Source organism: Mobula hypostoma, chromosome 1, assembly GCF_963921235.1.
Source record: "Mobula hypostoma chromosome 1, sMobHyp1.1, whole genome shotgun sequence".
NCBI lineage: Eukaryota > Metazoa > Chordata > Chondrichthyes > Myliobatiformes > Myliobatidae > Mobula > Mobula hypostoma.
In genome coordinates this window covers 207,945,994-207,969,283 of record NC_086097.1, presented here as the reverse complement: position 1 = coordinate 207,969,283, position 23,290 = coordinate 207,945,994, and the positions used below count along the sequence as shown (strand labels likewise).

Genomic DNA, 23,290 nt, shown 5'->3' with positions numbered 1-23,290 from the left:
CCAAACCGTACAGCCACCCTCATTACTGAATTGAAATATCTTCAAGTGATTGAGTGGGGCTTGAAATTAAGATCACCTGACCCAGATGTCTCTGCTGAACATGATGCCAAATTTAACTAGATCTCTTCTGTCTGCTCATGATACATATTCCTGCATTCCTTACATATTCAACTGTCTGTCCAAAAGGCCACTGTCGTACCTGCTTTCACAGCACCCTGGCAGCCTATTCCAAGCACATAACAGACTGCTTTTTAAAAATACACAAAACACTTGGCCTGCACATCTCCTTTCAAAGTGAGAGAGAGAGAGAAGATTTAATCCAAACTATTTGGCATTTCTACCTCCAAAAAAATGTTCTAGCCACCTACCCTACCATCTATGTCTCAATTTTATAAAATTTTTTAAGGGTTCCACTCAGCCTCTTTGCTCCAGAGAAAACAGCCTGTGTTTCCAACTTCTCCTTATAGCTCATAACCTCTAATCTATGCAGGATACTGCTTAGCATATCCTGTACACTTTCTACAGCCTCCATTGGGATGACCAGAAATGTGCACAATACTCCCAAGTGTGGCTTAACCAAATTTTATAAAGCTATTGCCAAATGAATTGTTTTGGCCTGAAGCATCGTCTGTTTATTCCCCTTCACAGTTGCTGCTAACTTGCTGAGTTCCTGCAACATTTTGTGTGTCACTCATATCTTCTTGCATGGTCACATTAAGGGAGCTATGTACTTGAACCCCAAGATTCCTCTGTACATCAGTGCTGTTACGGTCCTGCCATTAACTCATTTGACCTTCGGAAGTGCAACACCTCACATTTCCTTGGATTAAGCTGCACCTGTCATTTCTCTATATCCTGCTGTGCCCCTTGACAGCCATCTACACTGTCTACAACTTCACCAACCTTTGTGTTGTCATCATCAAACTTTCTAACTCTCCCATCCACATTTTCATGAGATCCCAACACCAATCCTCATCACAGATCTCCAGTGAGACTTCTATGGGCAAGTCAGTTCTGAATCAAAAAGGTTAATTTACAGGATAAGTCGGTGGTGAGGAAGGCAAATGTGATGTTAGCATTCATTTTGAGAGGACTGGAAAATAAGAATATAAAAGCAAGGATGTAATGTTGATGCTTTATAAGGCACTGGTACAGTTTATGAAATGTGATTTGCCTTGCAAAAAACTATGCTGGCAGTCCCTGATCAAGCCATGTTTTTCCAAAAGTCCATGAATCATAACCCTATGAATTCTTTCCACTAACTTCCCTTCCACCGTTGTGAGACTTACTGGCCCCTACTTATCTAGATTATCTCTATTTCCCTTGATCAAAGGAGTCCCAAAACTTCTCCTGAAGTAAAAACAGAGGAAGTCAGATATACTCAGATCGTGCAGGATCTATGGGAGCAGAAATCCCTGTGTTTTCTGTTTCGCCTTTTCAGCATTTTTTTCCAATTATCTCCTCCTGAATTGTCACCATCAGTTCTTCTGCTTACCACATTTCATTTTAAAATCATCTGCAGGCTTTCAATTTATGCTTTCGGTGCCCATTTCAAGCCATTATTATGCAACAACAAGAATAATAATCTCGAAAACAAATCAGTGGGTAAGATATTTCCCTCTGGTCTTAAACTACAGTCATTTTCCTCTGCTCTACATTTAACCTCTTAGCTAATTTTGTAATAATGCTGTCACTTTTCTTTAATCCTACTTAATTTAATTTTGTTAACAGGCCCAAGATATGGTACTTCATGAATTTCAAGTTGTTTTACAACTTTTTTTTGACAAAATGTTCTATTTTAACTTCATCAGTCCACAGGACTTGTTTCCAAAATGCATCAGGCTTGTTTAGATGTTGCTTTGAACCTTTTGAATAGAACTTTTTGGCCGCAATGAGCAAAGGTATGTTTGGAGAAAAAAGGGTGCAGAATTTCATGAAAAGAGCACCTCTCCAACTGTTAAGCACGGGGGTGGATCGATCATGCTTTGGGCTTGTGTTGCAGCCAGTGGCACGGGGGACATTTACTGGTAGAGGGAAGAATGAATTCAATTAAATACCAGCAAATTCTGGAAGCAAACGTCACACCGTCTGTAAAAATGCCGAAGATGAAAAGAGGATGGCTTCTACAGCAGGATAATGATCCGAAGCACACCTCAAAATCCACAATGGACTACCTCAAGAGGCGCAAGCTGAAGGCTTTGCCATGGCCCTCACAGTCCCCTGACCTAAACATCATCGAGACCCTGTGGATGGATCTCAAAAGAGCAGTGCATGCAAGACGGCCCAAGAATCTCACAGAACTAGAAGCCTTTTGCAAGGAAGAATGGGTGAAAATCCCCCAAACAAGAATTGAAAGACTCTTAGCTGGCTCCAAAAAGCATTTACAAGCTGTGATACTTGCCAAAGGCGGTGTTACTAAGTATTGCCATGCAGGGTGCCCAGTCTTTTGCTTTGGGCCCTTTTTTGTTATCTTGAAGCTGTAAAAGATGGAAATAAAAAAGTTTTCTTGCTTAAAATATTAAAGAAATGTGTCATCTTTAACCTTATGCCTTTTGGAAATCAGTTCATCTTTTACTCGCTTAGCTATTCACAGTAACAAAAATTTTGACTGGGGTGCCCAAACTTTTGCATGCCACTGTGCATGTGTATGTTGCAAAATGACATTGAAGAATTTTGAATCTTGAATTAAATCTGTTTGAAAGGTTTTAATATCACAGACTAGGCAACCTGTTAGGATATAATACTTCAGGCCTCTACTGTCTCACTCAGTGCACTAATCCCAACCTCACCTTCAAACCCACAGTCAAAGGGGTGTGCTGTTTTAGTGTGGCTGAGGCCAAGTGGTAACACTGAGACACTGCCTCTTACCCCTTGCAAAGGACCCCATTCAGCTCATTTTGTCCTACACCATCCCTAACCTCATCAACACTCGATCTCCCATCCACTGCAATCATCCTCATAAATTTCTTTACCCTCTCCCCAGTGGTCTTTTTTTTAACCTCCTGCCCAGGATCTACAAACCTGACTGTCCAGATAGCCATTTGTTTCTGCCCACACCTGCCCCACTGAACGCGTGTCCGCATAGCCCGATTCCATTTTATCCCCTTTGGTTCAGTCCCTTCTCACCTACATTTGTGACATTTCACATGTTCTCAGTCTCTTCAACCACTTTTAGTTCCGGGTCCTGAGCACCTTATTTTCACAATGGATGTTCAGTCCCTGTGGATTTTCAGTACACTTCTAACCCCTTAAGAAAGGCCTTAAAGTGCTCTGTTGCTTTCTAGACAATTGACCTAACCAGTTTCCCTCCACCACCACCCTCCTTCGTCTGGCAAATTAGTACTCACACTCAACTATTTCTCTTTCAGCTGTTCCTACTTCAAACTAGACGTGTAGCCATGGGCACCGACCTCCTTTCCTTTCTCTCATAGACCACTCTCTCCTATGTGATTCTTTCTGAAGCCCTTGATATTTTCTACCTCATCACCTCGCAGCATCTCACTTCAACCCCTCCAGCCCCCGCCCCCCAGTCAATTACTTCACCTATCACCTGCCAGCTTGTACACCTTTGCCTGTCTTATTCTGGCTTCATCACCCTTCCTTTCCAGTCATGATGAAGGGTCTTGGCCCGAAATGTCAACTGTTTATTCCTCTCCATAGAGTTCCTTGACTTGCTGAGTTCATCCAGTACTGTGTGTGCGTTACTCTCGATTTCTAGCGTCTGCAGAATCTCATGTTCATCAGATGCCTGTTGGGTGCAGAAGCCCTCTGCCTGTGGAACAATTAAGTACAGTTGGAAACCATGGATAAGTCCATTCAATTGGGGGCTGTGTCTGTACTTTACAAGTATTCAGTCAGATGGAAGCAGGGAATTGGGTAACCACGTAAAATTTTTAACTCCTTGTAGTCTTTTAGCTCATCTTTTTTAATTTAAATGAGCTTGGACATTGCCTTTTATTTCCAAAATGCTTTAGAGTCAATTATTACTTTTGAAGTGTTATCAGTATTTCAGAACTGTTTAACTGTGTATAGCATGGACATATAAATTTTAATGGTTTATTTTGTCATTTTTGCTGTAGTGTTACATATCTGGTGATCAGAAACGGTATGCCTCTGGTTTTGGTGGAGTTGGCTACTAGTTGGACAAAAATAACAGAGCCAGATTGATGTTAGTATGAACATAATGTCTACCATTGCACAGAAAACAACATGCACTTATTTCTTATTCAGAGGCTGAGGTCACTACTGCTATTTCTTCAGTATATTAAAACATGCCAGTGTATTTTACAGAATTCTTTTCAAACAAAATCACAACCAGCCGAAGAGGAACGAGATGCACGAGGAATACACTGATTGTTGGAAGGCTGGAGGAGAATACAGAAACTTAGCAGTGAGATTACTGTAAGAGCCCAAGAGTAAGGAAAGGAGAGAGTTGAACATGAATGAGAACATTGAAGTGGAGAGATGGCCAATTGGAACCCAAGCAGATCAGTAACCATGGGTGAATGCTATTTGGTGAGATGAAAGATAGAGGAAAAGGTTTTGAAGTTTAATTGTTGGCAAATTGATCAATGGGGTGCTGGTTATAAAGATGGGCTGGTGTAGAACAATGATAATGGAAATATGAGTTTTAATGGCTGATGGACTGAGATAAGGTTGGATGGGGTTGACACTGCATCTTCTACCAAGGCTTTAAAATTTTAAATAAATACTTTTAGATTTTTTGTTAAATCTTGTAAAGCTAAATATATTTTATACTAATTCAAGTGATGAAGTGATGGAGGTGTAAAAGCAAGCAAGGCATTACAGAAGTACCTTTTTTAAATTACCTAAATACATTTAATTAGATTAGAGATCACCACTGATAGCTGGTAAAGATGCGCTTGGTCTTATTTTGCACAATATACCGCATGTTGATATGTGAGGCAATCAGTTTCATGAAGTCTTGTGGTATCCAACATTCAGTAAGTACCAGGCTTGGTTTCCCTACTTCTGAGTGTTTGTCCTTGGTTCTTGTGCTGCCCACAAAGACATGGGTCATTATTCTTTTGAAGCCCTTACTGATCCCCCAGTTCCATTGCATAAAGAATCGCTCTAGTGTTTATTTCCCTGACATGTGCTGCTTAGATGACATGGCATCTGTTCCACAATCAATGCCACATTGTTGTTGTGATGGCATAAATAATTTCTGTTCACGATCCCGCTGTCAGTTGATTTTGAATTGCTCCAGATGAATCCACTATAGTTTGGCAAACTGCTGATTCCCTAAATCAGTCTCAGAGCTTCACAGACTAATAACCATCTTTGTATGTGGCTTTCTCTGGATTTCAGTTAAGTCAGGACTCAGTGTCCATTCTCCTATTCCATGATAGTTATTTAAATTTTCTGCTACTAGAGCTTAGAAATACACAATCGGGCAATCTTATGACCCAAAGGCATAGGCTGAGCATCTTGGCTTGGGTTGAAGCCATACTAAGCCAAACTGAAAATGTGAACTTCAGCTACTGAATCTATGGGAGCTGTGTACTGCATTTCAAAATCAGAATTGGGTTTAATATCATTGGCATGTGTTGTGAAATATGCATTTCTGTAGCCCAGCTACTTTCCCACCTTTCTGTTCACAATGTGGATTGCATTCAGTTTTGTACCAATTTCAGGGAATGGACAGGAGCAGAATATTCTTGAGGTAAATCAAGTGAATGATGATGCTACTGAAGGTAGTATAGGACCGATTCTAAACTTGTGTAAATTTACTACTCTTATGGCACAATTCCTTTCTAAATCTGAAGCTGCTGCAAAATGGCTTGAGTACAATGAATTAATTTGAATAAGTAAGTGTCTGCTAAGTTGATAAATATGACTTTTTAAAGAAGGCAGGGATGTGTGGTTCTGAGAGGTGAGTTGACAACAGCAATTATTGAAAACATTTTTATTTCAGAAAATTAGTAGGATGGGGCGTTAACACCTGAACCACACAAACGGATGTTTAGGGTACAGCCAAGTTTCAATATCTCTGACAATATAATATGCCTTAGGCACTGGCATTTTGTAAGTGTTATTTTACAATCAAAACTGAAGTGATGGTTTTTGCAACTGGAATTGAAAGATGCCAGGGCAATTTACTGGTCTCTGTTATGGCCTTGCACGTTATTTGTAACAGTAGCACTTAATTCTGCATTTTTATTGGTTTTCCCATGTACTACCTCAGTACACTGTTGTGATAAAACATTTGCAATGGATGGCAAGCAAAACCAAGTTTTTTACTGTACTTAAGTACATATGCCAAATTAGAATTCTTTCTTCTCTGCAGCATTGCAATTTGGTGGCAGTCTTTAGGGATCTGTGATGTTCAACAATTATCTTCCAGCTAGCTAAATGGGAGAACTCGGGCAAACATCTCCAGAAACTACATAGTTCTTATACAATGGATTCCTGTTAATTGGGATACATTGGGACCCGTATGTTTTGGGCTGATCAAGTAACTGCCCCAATTAGCCACAGTTTCATGGAAATAGTTAGAAAGGTATATTTAAAAAAAAAGAGCAAACTTCTGTTTAACTGAGTAACAAATTTGTACTTAAATGAAAAACAGATAAATTTAGAACACCAGCAGTACTACTACAGTACTATATAATTGTGCATTAGTGACTAAAATTTATCCATGGAGGAATTCATCCTGTATACGTTTCCGCATTCTTTCAATTGTTGGTAAATGAACAAAATCAGTGCAAGCACCTAGTGAAGGACTTTGAACCTGATGGTGTTGAGTGTTTGTAGTCGAGGAAACCATTTGGCATGGTGTGATTTTTTTTTAAAAGAGGCCTCTTTCATTGGCATTGTAGATATCTTCTGCTGCACAAAATTTTTCAAACATATTGAGTAGTTTTGTAGATTTCCGTATTCTTGCCCTTACAGCACAGCTCTATCTTCCTCACCGTGTACTTTCTTGAATTTAATGTGGTGCCAGTATATCCATCAAGACAGCCAACTGTCTTCATGATCAGTTTTTAGCTAGCTCCTCTGACTTGTTTGTAACACCTCATCCACTTACAATGGATTGATTGAGGGTTCTCTTCAACATCCGCATCCTTCCCTCCGTGCTTTTGTTTGTCAGACTTGCTATATGAAAAGGTGGAGGGAAAAAAAGGAGGTAGGCAAAGAACAATGTGGCTGGATCACATCAAGGGTTGGACCAAGCTGGATAAGACTAGGGATATTGTGGGCAAGTGTCGGGACAGAGCGGCGTGGAGGAAACCGTCCGCCAACGGGAAATTACTGTTGTGACCTAACGACGATGACGACGTAATGCTCATTCTTCTCGTAGTTTATCTTGCAGATGCACCAAGCATGTCATTGCAGATTCTGTCACTCCAGTTGACAATGGGTGGTGTTAGGTGGATGGCTTTTTACTTTTCCAGCAGTAATTTTTTTTTAGACTAGAGTCAAATCTTTATGTAGTATCTTGGCAGGGGTCTGAATTTCTCTCTTTTTAACTCAAAATGAAAAAACGCAATGTTCAAAAGCCATTGCTTTTTGAATCGGCATCCATTGGCCCATCGGGATAATGTAACACAAGCACACACAACTGACGCTATTTAAAAATGTGTGCTCGAAGCACAGTGTAGTGTCTAACAGCAACTGACACTAGTTACAAACTATTCGGGAAATGTTACTTGTCCCAATTAATTAGCATAGTGTCCCAAATAAACACAGGAATTCCAGCTATTTTTTCAATAAGTTTTTGTACTTTTAAGAGTTGTCCCAAGTAAGCAGTTGCTCTGATTAACCGTTGGCCCACTTAACTGGAATCCACTGTATTTTAAATTTATAGAACATAAAACAAGATGGAGATTGAAGAAGATGGTAAAATATCGAACTTATTAAAACCAGAAGTTTTGAAATAATTGAGTGAATGAAAAGCTAGAAATAAAATTGGATTTGCTGCACCAGGGAACAATAGCTGTGTCGAATAGGCCTGTTCAGAATCATTCCATCTCATTTGTGTTCGTCCATCGTCAATGTCGATGAGGACCTTGACACCATTATGATGGTGTCGAGACTAGCGCGTGATTTGGATTTAAGTGAGAGAGAGTTGCGCAGCGTCAGCCTCACTCTCTCTTCCCAATTCCCATTTGGATCCAGGGGCTAGACAGAGTCGAGACGGCTGGAGATGGGACTAGGTGCAGTGGATGTCCAGAACGTCTTCTGTGTCTTGTCCTGCTCTACACGTTCCACGACGCTTGCAGAGACCGCCTTCTTGACCGTTGGACCTTCCATTGGTCTCGTCCGCTCAATCCGCCGGAGTCTGTCTTCACATGCTGGGATAGGCAACTCCCTATCTCACTGAGGGTTTGAGATCTGTTGGTTACCCTCACCTGGTTTAGCCGGCTTGTGGAAACCGTTGCCCGGGGTGTGGCCGCTGTCGCATGCAAACAGCTATGGGGAGCCACAGGTGAGAGCTGAGTGCCAGGTGGGGACCAAAGGTGGACTAACCGCCCTGAAAAGGACGTGACATGTTCCCCCACCAGAGGTGCTACCCCTCCCTGACACCCCATACACCCCACCTCATTTAACAAGGTATGAAACACAATTTTTTTTCAGTGTATGGTTTATAATGCATTCTGGTTGAGTAACTGATTTTGTTTGCATTGCCTTAATGAAACCTGCTACAGCACACCTTATGGACTAACAAGGAATCACAGTAACCTATGAATTTCTGTATTAATTGTGCATGAACAAACTGGAGAGGTTAGAGTGGGTGTGCCTCCAGTAAAACATTTGATGTGCACATGGGCATTTCAGTTTTTACCCTGGCTGCAGTGAAGACCTTATCCCCAAAACAACACACACTGACTTTCCATTTTATATTCGGAGACTGCTCTGAAATTTCCAGCATATGCATAAGATACATAATATTGAATTGATTTCATTCAGGCTGTGCAGGGTAACAAGTGACTGCATGAAGAACCACTCTTCAGTAGAGCTACTAGAGCAATGTGGGTCAAGTTTTAAGTTAGCTGTAGCTTTGATTTCTAGTGCATTTAAGATTGAAACAAGGGAAACACTGCGTGAATTCTACTGAATAGCAGTGATAATTAAATTAAACTAGTTTAATCTATTACAGAAATGATAGTAATGGGAAAATCACTGAGATTCCTGTTCAAGTTTATTTTATATATTTTAAATTGGTGTAGTATTGGGTATAGTTTGTCTTGACTGTGTTCATTAATTTTTCAAAAAGTAAGACCAGAATTCATTACACAGATCAACAGTTGTTGTTGCAGATTGTGGATCGCAATATCAATTTAATTTTCTACTTAGTTGTTATATTATTCAGCATAATGCACAGAAACCTTCATGAGGATAATTAGTAGTGCTGAGCGCACAATTATATCCTGTACAAATTTAAAGTTTGTTACAGAAATGTCTCAACTTTCGTAGCTGACATCCATGGTATAAAGACATATTCCAATTCCATCTCTTTTTCTCCTTGAATATTGATAATTCCTTAGGAAATTGCAAATCAAAAATGTTTAAAACTGATGTGCTGGTATTGACTTTTGCAGCTTTGGGAGTTGGCCAGCTGATAACTTTTTTTTAAAACAAGGAAACTTGTTCATGCCATAATTAGAAATGGTTATATTAATTTCTTTTCATTTCAGAGTTCACAGTATGTTCAATGTGTGGCAGGTTGTCTACAGCTGATGCTAAGAGTTAACGAATACCGTTTTGCCTGGGTGGAAGCTGATGGAGTGAACTGGTAAGAATTGCGAAAGCATTACTTGTTCCATACAGATTGTTCAAACGACGTGTTTTTGCTGGTTTTTAAGTATTTTGTAGTTACTAATCATTCAAGAACTTGACTTAGTACATTACTTTGCGGATGTTGATAGTCTTACATAATAGTCACCTGGACCAGATGGGCTACACCTCAGGCTTCTGAATGAGGTAACTGAAAAGATTCTGGAGGCATTAGTAGTGATCTTTCAAGAATAACTGGATTCTGGAATGGTTTCAGAGGACTGGAAAATTGCAAATGTCACTCCATTCTTTAAGAAGAGTGGGAGACAAAAGAAAGGAAATTATAGGCCTGCCAGCCTGACCTAAGTGGTTTGGAACATGTTGGCGTCCATTATTAAGAATGAGGTTTCGGGATTCTTGGACGCACATGATAAAACAAGCCAAAGTCAGCATAGTTTCCTTAATTGGAAACTTTTTTCGACATTATCTGCTGTAATTCTTTGAAGAAGAAGCAGGCAAGATAGATGAAGTGCATGTTGTTTATTTGATTTTCAGCAAGCCTTTGAAAAGATGCTGCATATGAGGCTGCTGTACAAGATAGAAGCCCACGGTATTACAGGAAAGATACTAACGTGAGTAGAAGGTTGGCTGACTGGCAGGAGGCAAAGAGTGGAAATAACAGGTGTCTTTTCTGGTCAGCTGCCGGTGATTCGTGGTGTTCTGCAGAGGTTGGTGTTACAACCACTGCTTTTCACATTATATGGATTCCGGAATTGATGGCTTTGTGGCCAAGTTTGCAGGTGATACAAAGGTAGGTGGAGAGGCAGGTAATATTGAGGAAGGAGGGAGTCTGCAGAAGGACTTGGACAGACTTTAGCAGAATGGGCAAAGAAGTGGCAGACAGAATTTAGTGCAGGGATCTATGTGGTCATGCATATCAAGGAATAAAGGCATAGGCTATTTTATAAACTGAGAAAATTCAAAAATCAGATGCAAAAGGACTTGGGAATCATTTTGCAGGATTCCCCAAAAGGCTAACTTGAAGTTAGTGGTCTGTGGTAAGGATGGCAAAAGCAATGTTAGCATTCATTTTGAGAGGACTAGAATACAAAATGCAGGATGTATTGCTGAGGCTAAAATTTATTAGGCATTAGACAGACCACACTTGGAGCATTGTGAGCAGTTTTAGGCCACTTATCTATAAAAATATGTTTTGGCTTTGTCGAGAGTTCAGAGGAAGTTCATGAGCATGTTACTGGGAATGAAAGGGTTAGTGTTTTTTGGCTCTGGGCCTGTACTTACTGAAGTTGAGAAGAATTGGTGGGGGCGATCTCACTGAAACCTATTGAATATTAAAAGGCATAGAGTAGACGTGGAGAGATTGTTTCCTATAGTGGTTGAGTCTAGAGCTGGAGGGCACAGCCTCAGAATAGAGGGATGTCCATTTGGAACAGAGATGAGATGGAATTTCTTCAGCTGGAGGTTGATGAATCTGTGGAATTCAGTGCCACAAAAGCCAAGTCATTGGTTATATTTAAAGCAGAGGTTGATAGGTTCTTGAATAATCAGAGTATCAGAGGTTATGGGGAGAAGCAAGGAGAACGTGGTTGAGAGGGATAATAAATCAGCCGTGATGGAATGGCAGAGCAGACTACGCGGGCCGAATAGCGTAATTCTGCTCCTATGTCTTTGTTTTTTGTCTCGTAAATGCAGGAGTAAACCATAATGAACTTTGTAATCCGTGCTGCTCTTCAGTTTAATCTGTGACCTGATCTGGGAAACTTTTTCCTATATCTTTTAATACCTTTGTTAAAATGCAATCAAGCTTGGGATTAAAATGAGCAATTATTGTTGCAGAACTGTTCAGATTCTATAGAGGTATTTACAAAGTATTTCTGAAAAGCCTCTCTGTTAAAGTTTGTCTCATTAGGTTTAAATTTTCCAAATCGATGAAATCGGTTCTCACTTCCGACCTTGTCAATTTTAATTTACATTTGTTTGAAGTATTGCTTCATAATTTGTAACAGTCTAGCTCAAACAGAATAGATGTCCCTCTTAGAACAAAATTCCAACAAAGGTGACACTTTTTATATTAAAAAAATTGATTATTGTATAGTATAGACAGGTTAAACCTGCTACAAAAGGATATCAGTCATACCAGTTCCCAAGAAGAGTAGGCTGAGCTGCCTCATCGACTACCTGCGTCAGGCTGCAGTTTATTACAGTTCAGCATTCAACACCATTGTACTCTCAGTACTAATCGACAAGCTGTAAAATCTGGGGCCCTGTGCCTCCCTCTGCAACTTGTTCTCAGACTTTCTTGTCACAAAATTATAGTTAGTGTAGTTCAGTAAATAACATCCCCTCGCTGGCAATTCAACACAAGTCCACCTTAAGGATACGTGTTTAGCTCAGTGCTCTACTCTCTCTAAACTCACGTCTGTATGGCTAGGCACAGCGCCACTTTCATTTATAGATACACTGATGACACTACTGTAGTTTGCAGAATCACAGATGGTGATGAGAAGGCATAAGGTAGTGAGATAGATAGTGTCATTGCAACAACAACCTCGCACTCATTGTCAGCAGGACCAAGGTACTGAATGTGCACTTCAGGAAGGAGAACACACACCAGTCCTCAGTGTGGGGTTCTGTGGTGGAACGTGTAAACAGTTTACATATAAGAACATAAGAAACCGGAACAGGAGTAGGCTATCTGGCCCGTTGAGCCTGCTCCACCATTCAATAAGATCATGGCAGATCTGGTCCTGGACTCATCTCCAACCACCCGTCTTTTCCCCATAACCCTTAATTCTCCTACTATGCACCAACCTATCCAACCTTGTCTTAAGTTCAAGTTCCTGGGTGTCAGCATCTCAGAGGATCTGTCCTGGGCCCTACATATTGATGCAGTCATGAAGAAGGCAGGCCAGTGACTTTATTTCATGTATGTCATGGGTTACATCACAGGCTAGTATGGAACTTCAAATGCACAGGATCAAAAGAGACCTCTGAGGGTTGTCGACTGTCACAATTTCATCATGAACATAACCCTCCTCACCATTGAAGACATCTTCAAAAAGCAGTGGCTCAAGAAGGTGGCATCCATCATTACATTTCCTTACCATCCCAGTCTTCTCATTACTACCATTAGGGAGAAGATACAGGTGCCTGAAGACCCACACTCAATGTTTTAAGAATGTTTTTTCCCCACAGCCATCAGAATTCTGAACAGTCCATGTACCCATGAACACCATCTCATTAGTCATCTTTTGCAAAGTTTATTTTTTAAACTTGTCTTTGTCTTCTACGATACTGTTGACACAAAGCAACAAATTTCACAAAATATGTCAGTGATTATAAAACTGAGACACAAGAGATTCTCCTACCAATCCTGCTGAAGGTTCTTGGTCCAAAAAGCTAATTGTTCATTTTTGTCCATAGATGCTACTTGACCTGCTGAGCTTCCCCCAGCATTGTGTGTGTGTGTTAGTTAATCAACCTGCTTCTGATTCTGAAATACCTTAAGGAAATAAACTATGTCTAAGTATGAATTAAATATTGAATAATGTTTTCATTGGCACATTCATTTTTCTTTTTGTGCATTAAAGGTTTTAAGAAAAGGTTACATTAGACTTTTGAAAACTATTTTGAATTTTTTAATTTAAGTATACAATTATGCATCAAAAATGCAATTTTTTATTTAATTTCTGTTTTTCCACTTTACAGCATTATAGCTGTTATAAACAATAAATGTGGCTTCCAGTTACAGTATCAGATGATCTTCTCCTTCTGGTTATTGGCCTTTAGTCCACAATTATGTGAACATCTACGCAGACTGAATATTGTCCCAGCTTTATCTGATATTCTTCAGGAGTCTGTGAAAGAAAAAGTAACCAGGATCATCCTGGCAACATTTAGGGTATGTATATACATATAAATTTATGATACAGGTTAGACTACCCCTAATCCATATTTTGGAATATTTGCATCTGTTTAATGAAATAGTTTGGGAATGAGACCCAAGTGAAAGCACAAAGTTCATTTGCATTACATATACAGTTTATGGATATACACTGAAGTTTTATATGATTATTTTTAATAATTTTGTGCCTGAAACAATGTGTGCATTGAACCATCAGGAAGGTGAGCTATCACTACTTCCACTGCCCAGGTGGATGGTCACTGGTTGTTTGGTATTGCCATCATTCCCAACTCTAAATTTATGTGCTACCACTAAGAACTATTTGTCTTACACTTGTTCATTGCACATATAGCACATATATATAGCTAGGCTACCTAAGACTTACACAGTACTGTAAGCAATGTTCTTATATCATTTCCTGCTTGTGTTGATTTTGATTCAATCTAAAGCACATGAAGGAAAGACATCAATCTCCATTCTCTGTTTATTTGCCCTAGAAACAGCAGTATCTGTGAGTTAAATTTATGTTAACATTGGTAAACATTTTGTTGATGCAGTACTGGGCACCCTAGCTATGTCTATGTAACAATTATTACATACGATTAATATAATGAAAATATAATGTGTGCAGGGTCACACAAGTAGCACAACAGCAGCGGGAGAATATCTGAATCAGCTGTTAAACAACAGCAAACAACAACAGGCTTTAATTCTCCACCTACGATACTGTGTTTTGATTAAAAGGTTACAGTACAATGTATTCCACATTTTTAGGTTTTATGTAAGGTATAAAAACAAAAGATGGAATTTAAGTATAGGTAAATACAGGTAAGTGTAATGAAAATTGGAAAAAGTCAACATTTTATTTTTAATGCCAGAATGACACTGGTCATGTTGCACTCAATCCTGGAATTTTAGGTGGAGAAATTCAGATTTCATGTAAAAATAATGTTCTAAATTGCCCAACAAAAAATGATGATCTTTGCCTACAAAGGAAGATAAATGTAGCACCAAACTACATAAGGTGTGAGAAACTTGAGAGAGAGTACATTGTCATTATCAGTATTGTGAGGAGGAACATGGTTGCAGATGAGGGACCTGGAAGTAGATGCTCTCAGGATGAGGAGGCACTGTGCTGGATGACCTTTTAAAATACTTCTTCCTGTTTCATATGTCTCACTAACTACGGTTTTTGCTTGTAGCAATCTTTCTTTGATTTTATAAATGACATGATTCCTTGTTCTGTTACGAATGCACACTGCTGTAGCCCTTCAATTTCTATGCTGCTTCGTGATTAACAAGGGCTTTATCACCACAAATCTTTAAAAAATTAATTTCTTGCCTTTTCTTAAATTTCTGCAACCAGTAGCTGTATATTCACAATTACTTTCAGTCTTCAGTTCATCGTGATAGAGCTTATTTCAAGATCAGCACACTGTTAAGCGGCATAAGTTCTCTCTAAGCTGATGAATCCACTCTTTCAATACAAGTCGAGATCTTCAGCTTTCACTTTATGCAGTGTTTTTCTATTTTTCATTAGCTTCTGTTCATTACTTATGGCATAGATTTTATTAATTTGTTCTTCTGTTTCTTCAGGTCATAGATGGTGGTCATTTTAACACCATACTCTGTCATTTGCTTCACACTTACTGAATTTGACTTTGTCTTAAAGATAAACATAAACACTTCCTTTTTTTCTCTTCTCATTATTACCCTTAGAGGTAATGCAGGTCTTTTTGACATTTTCAACAATGTCTTCACAACACAGCAGAGAATATGCATTATTTTTACATAGTAATCTGAGTAATGCATGAAAGTCTGGCTGTGATGGCTCCTGGGCTCCAGTCAGTATGTGAGGTCATGTCTCCGAACTGCCTGTGGTGCACAGAGACTTGCGAATCACCTGGGAACCTTCCCAGCACCCTGTGGAATTTTCTATTAGTGGCATCATAGAAACATAGAAAATAGGTGCAGGAGTAGGCCATTCGGCCCTTCGAGCCTGCACCGCCATTTATTATGATCATGGCTGATCGTCCAACTCAGAACCCCGCCCCAGCCTTCCCTCCATACCCCCTGACCCCCGTAGCCACAAGGGCCATATCTAACTCCCTCTTAAATATAGCCAATGAACTGGCCTCAACAGTTTCCTGTGGCAGAGAATTCCACAGATTCACCACTCTCTGTGTGAAGAAGTTTTTCCTAATCTCGGTCCTAAAAGGCTTCCCCTCTATCCTCAAACTGTGGCCCTCGTTCTGGACTTCCCCAACATCGGGAACAATCTTCCTGCATCTAGCCTGTCCAATCCCTTTAGGATCTTATACGTTTCAATCAGATCCCCCCTCAATCTTCTAAATTCCAACGAGTACAAGCCCAGTTCATCCAGTCTTTCTTCATATGAAAGTCCTGCCATCCCAGGAATCAATCTGGTGAACCTTCTTTGTACTCCCTCTATGGCAAAGATGTCTTTCCTCAGATTAGGGGACCAAAACTGCACACAATACTCCAGGTGTGGTCTCACCAAGGCCTTGTACAACTGCAGTAGTACCTCCCTGCTCCTGTACTCGAATCCTCTCGCTATAAATGCCAGCATACCATTCACCTTTTTCACCGCCTGCTGTACCTGCATGCCCACTTTCAATGACTGGTGTATAATGACACCCAGGTCTCGTTGCACCTCCCCTTTTCCTAATCGGCCACCATTCAGATAATAATCTGTTTTCCTATTTTTGCCACCAAAGTGGATAACTTCACATTTATCCACATTAAATTGCATCTGCCATGAATTTGCCCACTCACCCAACCTATCCAAATCACCCTGCATCCTCTTAGCATCCTCCTCACTGCTAACACTGCCACCCAGCTTCGTGTCATCCGCAAACTTGGAGATGCTGCATTTAATTCCCTCATCCAAGTCATTAATATATATTGTAAACAACTGGGGTCCCAGCACTGAGCCTTGCGGTACCCCACTAGTCACCGCTTGCCATTCTGAAAAGGTCCCGTTTATTCCCACTCTTTGCTTCCTGTCTGCTAACCAATTCTCCACCCACACCAATACCTTACCCCCAATACCGTGTGCTTTAAGTTTGCACACTAATCTCCTGTGTGGGACCTTGTCAAAAGCCTTTTGAAAATCCAAATATGCCACATCCACTGGTTCTCCCTTATCCACTCTACTAGTTACATCCTCAAAAAATTCTGTGAGATTCGTCAGACATGATTTTCCTTTCACAAATCCATGCTGACTTTGTCTGATGATTTCACCGCTTTCCAAATGTGCTGTTATCACATCCTTGATAACTGACTCCAGCAGTTTCCTCACCACCGACGTTAGGCTAACCGGTCTATAATTCCCCGGTTTCTCTCTCCCTCCTTTTTTAAAAAGTGGGGTTACATTAGCCACCCTCCAATCCTCAGGAACTAGTCCAGAATCATGTCAGCACTCAAACAAAAACTTCTAGATTTTAGAGGTTTTTGAATAAGTGGTGCTCAATATGTACTGACAAAATGAAATTTCTTGGTATTGTTACTATATCTTCATCAGTGTTCCAGAGATGAGGCTTTGGCAACTTTATTCTGTCTTCATTAATGCATGGATGCCTTGTAGTGAGTCACTTTCAAATACTCTATACCTCATGTCTCACTTTCAAGGACTCTACAATACGTTCTCAGATTTATTTATTTAGTATTTGTGCAGTTTGTTGTCTTTTTACATTAATTCCTTGTCACTTTTTCTGTGTAGTTTTTCATTGATTCTATTGTATTTCTTTGTTCTACCATGAATGCCTGCAGGAAAATTAATCTCAATGATATATATAGTGATATAAACATAATTTGTGAATAAATTTACTTTGAACTTTGTGCAGTCTATTGCATAAAAATATTCCTGTTGAGATTGTTTTAATCTGCATGGAAGATAAATGAGAATGCTCTGGCTGTCACTTAATGTTAATACAGGTAGTAAGGTTGTTTAATATGTTAAATATTGTATTTAAATGTACTTTCTAAGAGAGTTAAATGCACTTTCAATAATATTTTATGCAGAAGAAACTTAACTGGTTTATCAAATTGCATATCCATATTTTCTTAACATGATTCTAAAATTAAGTTTTGAATTCTCTGTCCTTGAAGGAATTCACTCAGTCATTCCTAGGAGAATTTTATATTTTATGTTTTAAGGTTTACTCTAGATTATTTTGGTTCTAGTATTTCTGATCATTTTGGGTGATTCATGACTTACCAAACCCCTGGTGTATTCATGATTGAATTTTAATACTTCAGATAACCTTATCTGTTTGGAAGCTTTATTTACAGTAGGTATTGGATTAAGTCTTAAAACTTTACTTTGGTCCCCAGGGTAGTACAGCTTCAGTTTTTCAGCTTGGCCAATTTGTTTCCTATCAGAAGAATAAATTTAAAAGTCTGATTACTCATGTACTTGCAGTAGAATTTTTTTTTTAAATATGTAGAATTCATGTTAACAAATCAATCCAAAAAAATCAAAAAGCTCAGAAGGCTAAACACTCCCACCATTTTTGTGGTTATTTTGTGTCAAGCAACATCTGTGTGAAGTGGAATAATTTTAATGTATCAGTTTAATAATTGTTCATAGATGCACAGTTCAGGTGGATGTAGTGAACCCAAGGAATGTCTTTGATGTGATAGACATCTAAGACTTTCTGAATGAAAAATAGGTTGTGATGACAACTAAGGGAATGCTGGTTAATCACGCTTGTCCTGTCGGGTGGAATGAAAATAAGATAAGCGTGAATAAAGATAGTTAGAGAAGGGGGCATGTGGAAAAATGTGAAACACCCAACAGTTCCCTGGAAAACTGAAATAAAAAATGCTGATAATGCCCAACAGATTGGGAAAAGTTTTTTTTCCTGGGGGAAGGTAGGTGATGAGTGTGGGAAGGTGGAATAGAAAGACTGAGGTAGTTACAGGTGGATTACCTTCCATCAGAATTGACTCATTCTAGCACAGAGGCTGGTTTTCTGGAAGTGAATTCATTTAGTCCCAAGGGATGCAATTTGCTTAGAGAGAAGAGCAGGTGCTGTCTTTCAAGGTTACATTGTTGAACTTGTGTTAAACTTTGGCACTAATTGTTGGCCTGTTATATTGTTTGGACAAAATCGTGTTTGGAGAATTAAATTGACAGGCAGTTGGAAATTTCAAGTTGCCCTTGTGGATTGAAAGGTTGTATTCTGCAGTGGTCAACCAGTCTGCTTTTAGTTTCCCCAAGGACCACATTCTGAACACCAAAAGAAAATATTGAATTGGAAGAAAGGCAGATTTAGCAGGATCACTGGTGCAAAAGAACAAGATAAATGGGCATATTGTACCTTTTGCATTTGTATGAAAAGAAGTTGCAAGGACGGGGCTGGCAATGGAGAAGCAAGAGTGGTAGAAGTCAGTCCCAGGGGCATAATCTCTCTATAGAATGTTGGAAGAGAGCAGGAAGATGCAAAATGTAATAGAATTTTGAAGCTGTTAGAAACTGGACAATTTTCCATTCATTGTGAAAGGTTTCCTTGTTTTGATTAGGAGAAAAGAGGTGAGGCAAAAGTGCAGAAAATGGAGTGTCTGGTCTGGCACAGCAGAGCCGAAGTTAGGGAAGTAAGAAGAGCTGTCTGAAACACTGGTGCAGAAAATGTTGTTTTAAAAAATATTCTGATTGAAACACAGAAATTGCAAAAATGAAATGAAGTTCTTGTAGAAAACCTGGCGGCCGGAGAAGTTTCACAGTAGCTATTAAATTACCACCTCAGGGTAATTGGTTATTATTTGACTTCTGAAAGCTGTAGTGAACAACGTAAACAGCTGTTTGTGCTTTGGACATTTAGAATACAAATTACAACAAAATTATTCCAGTTTGGAGAATGAATCCAGCAGACAGAGAAGCTTCTAGCTTGTTGGTGCATTGTAACACAATAACATCTTAAAAGGGAAAGCATTTGCTTTTTGTTTATTAACTATTCTCTCAGTTTCTAAAACCTACTTTGATGTTCATTTTGAATTGGACTAATCATTTGCTTTTATTAAATATTTAATAACATGACATTAGTCATCTTCAGTAAGGTCCTGGCTCTGTATTTCAACTGCCGAAGTGCCAGTGTTGTTGTCATGTGTATTTCTGTCTCCATAGAAAGCAGTCTGAGGCAAGGATCACTCCATACCAAAACCATAATACCACTACTACCATAATATAAATAATTTCTTTGGTTAATGGAAAACAGTAAAGATGTAATATATTAATTTTGATATTTGCTTTTTAAACTATTGCAACTTTTGAGACCAAAATGACAGTTTCCTGTTCATGACTTCTTTTTAATGTCCTTCATTGTAATCTTCATAAAGTCAAAATGTTTTACATAGATGACGTTAGCAAGTTTACTAGAGCTGTTGGAATGGTTTAAACTAATGTAGCGGGGGATGGGAACCAGTAAGATAGAGCTGAGGATGAGCCAGCAGGTTTACAAGTAAATGGGTGTAACATGAATGTAAGGAAGGAGAAGCCAGCTGTTGGGTACAAATGCAGGCAGAGCAAAGAGTTGAATTGTATCACAGAGGCAAAATTCAAAAAGGTGAAAAATGTAGGATTGAAGGTGCTGTCTTTAAATGCGCATAGCATTTGAAATAAAGTGGACGAACTCGTGGTGCAATTAGAGACTGGATGGTATGACATTGTGGATATCACTGAGTTGTGGCTGAAGGAAGGCCATAGGTTGGGAGCTTAACATCAAAGATATACCTTGTATCGAAAAGACAGGCAGGATAGCATAGGTGGTGGTGTGGCTCTATTGGTAAGAGATGGAATTACACCTTTAGAAAGAGGTGACGTGGTTGTGCTTGAGCCTACTTTGGGAAAGACCATCTTAGATTGGGTGTTGTGTAATAACCCAAATTTTTTAGGGAGCGTAACATAAAGGAACCCTAAGGAGGCAGTAATCATAATATGATTTAATTCATACGCAATTTGAAAGGGAGAAGCATAAGTCAGATGTATCAGTATTGCAGTGGAATAAAAGGCATTACAGAGGCATGAGAGAGGAGCTTGCCCAGATGGATTGGAGGAGGATACTGGCGGGGATGACAACAGAGCAGAGGTGGCTGAAGTTTCTGGGAATAGTTCACAAGATGCAGAATAGATGTGTCCCATAGAATTAGTAGTTCTCAAAAGGCAGGGGTAGGCAACCATGGCTGGCAAGGAAAGTTAAGGACTGCATAAAAGCGAAGGAAAGCACATATATAAGGTAGCAAAAGTGAGTGGGAAGCTTTTAAAATCCAACAAAAGGCAACTAAAAAAGCTATAAGAAGGGAAAAGATGAAATATGAGGGCAAACTAGCCAATAATATAGAGCAGGTTACTAACAGTTTTTTTAGTTATATAAAAAGGGAGGTGAGAGTTGATGCTGGAAAATCATACTGGTGAGCTAGTAATAGGAAACGAAGAAATAGCAGATGAACTTAGTACTTTGCCAGTGTCTTCCAGAGTGAAGGTTGAAGCAATGTGCTAGAGTTCCGTGAGGGGCAGGGAACAGGAGTGAGTGCCATTGCTATTACAAAGGAAAAAGTACTAGGCAAACTGAAAGATCTTAAGGTGGATAAGTCACCTGGACCAGATGGACAGCATCCCAGAGTCCTGAGAGAGGTTGCTGAAGAGATAACAGATGCATTGGTCATGATCTTTCAGGAATCACTTGATTCTGGCATGGTCCTGGAAAACTGGAAAATTGCAAATGTCACTCTACTCTTTAAGAAGGGAAGAATGCAAAAGAAAGGAAACATAAGAGGAGCGTTTGGCAACTCTGGGCCTGTACACGCTGGAGTTCAGATGAAAGCAAGGGGATCTCATTGAAACCAACTGAATATTGACAAGACCAGATAAGGTGGATATGGAGAGCATATTTCCTCTGGTGGGGGTATCCAGAACTAGAGGACACAGCCTCAAAATTGAGGGGCAACTTTTTCAAACAGAGGTAAGGAGGAATTTTTTAGTCGGAGAGTAGTGAATCTGTGGAATGCTCTGCCACAGATTGTGGTGGAGACCAAATCTGTGGGTATATTTAAAGCGGAAGTTGATAGTTTCCTGATTGATCAGGGCATCAAAGGATATGGCAAGAAGACAGATGTATGCGGTTGAGTGGGATCCGCGATCTGCCTCACCACTAGATACCAGGGTTCAGTGTGGAGTTTGCATGTATTTCCTGTCATGCCAGTTTCTTCTGATACTGAAGAGATGCGCAGGTTGATTGGTTAATTGGCCACTGTAAATTTAAAATAGGAACACATTTTAGCCTGATTATGGCAATATTGTGCCTTAGTTAAATATGCAGTAATTAACAAATTGCATTTGCTGTTGAAGTGGTATTAAGCTCTGTAATGTAAGCATTAGTTTAGCTCTTTCTTTGGTTACCCTCATGCTCTTAATCAAGGAAAATCCCAAAGTATTTTATAATCTTAACTCTGCTTTGTTCTCCTTCGTTGCCCTCTCTTTTTCATAAAGCTTTTTCTATCTCCTACCCCCTACCCAGATATCTAACTCAGTGTTTCCCCCATTAAAATGTAAAGACAATTGCGAAGAATGTTTTTCTCTTCTTTTCCCCTCGCCCTATCCCCCCGTGGTATCTTGGTATTTTGTTCACCTCTGAAACTCTAAGCTTCATTCAGCTGAAGTTCTTGTATTCTTGTAGGCTGTTTTCTTAACACAACAGGCTTTAATAAAACTTCAGATAAAACATCAGAAAAAATAATAAATGCATCTAACTTTTCTTGCTTGTCCAAAGCCTGAACTCTTGGATCTACTGCAAATTTACATTCTTGTGTATCTCCCACTCTTCATCCACGAAGCCACTGTAGATCAGACAGCATGTGAAATGTTTATACATTAGACAATGATTGAACTCTTACTGGACAATGATGGGGTGGAAAAGGAAGGTCTTGCAAGTATGAAATTTACGAACTTCTAATTTGGCATGGACACTAGAGTAAGGTGCTCATTGAAAAATGGGCCACAAGGTAACATTGTGTTTCTGCTACAGGGTCGATCTGTTGAGTATTTTATTGCCATCACTTTTGTCTTTGTAAGAAAATAAATTGAAAGGGTTTGTTAATATCATGCAATATCCATTTCAATAATCTTTAAACTTCAAAATCAATACCATTATTTGCAGTTTAGCTTTCATATATTACTGAGATTAAAGAATTCAATAATTTACCTGGGAAGAAGCACATTTCCTGTACATTTATAATTGTTCCAGTCTTCGGGTTGGATAATTTTACTCTTGATACTTCAATCAAAAAGCTGGTTGGTTCCAATCCTTATAGCCAGTGAGCAAAATTGATTCTGCATTAATCGGCATTTAAAAAAAATTTACTCATTTCAAAATACAGTGCAGAATAATCCCTTCCAGCCCTTCGAACTGCACCTTCAACCACCCTGATTTTACCTCACCTAATCACGAGACAATTTACAATGACCAGTTAACCTACCCACTGCGTCATTGGACTCTGGGAGAAGACTGGAGCACCCAAAGAAAACCCACACATTCAATGCGAAGGATGTACAGAGGACGCTGGGATTAACTTTTGAACTTTGGCACCTCAAGCTGCAATGGTGTC

General features: G+C 39.4%; 1 protein-coding gene across 3 annotated transcripts in view; it reads left to right on the top strand.

Annotated features, from left to right (window-relative positions):
* atp6v1h (ATPase H+ transporting V1 subunit H) overlaps positions 1 to 23,290 on the top strand; it is a 98,648-nt gene that overhangs the window by 55,970 nt on the left and 19,388 nt on the right. For all 3 annotated transcript variants that reach the window (XR_010019857.1, XM_063063600.1, XM_063063610.1), the window contains exons 8-9: positions 9,663 to 9,760; positions 13,471 to 13,663. Coding sequence is in view for 2 of the 3 variants with exons in the window: in XM_063063600.1 (XP_062919670.1) it covers positions 9,663 to 9,760; positions 13,471 to 13,663 (291 nt within the window). In the remaining variant the exon portion in view is untranslated. The remainder of the gene's footprint in view (positions 1 to 9,662; positions 9,761 to 13,470; positions 13,664 to 23,290) is intronic.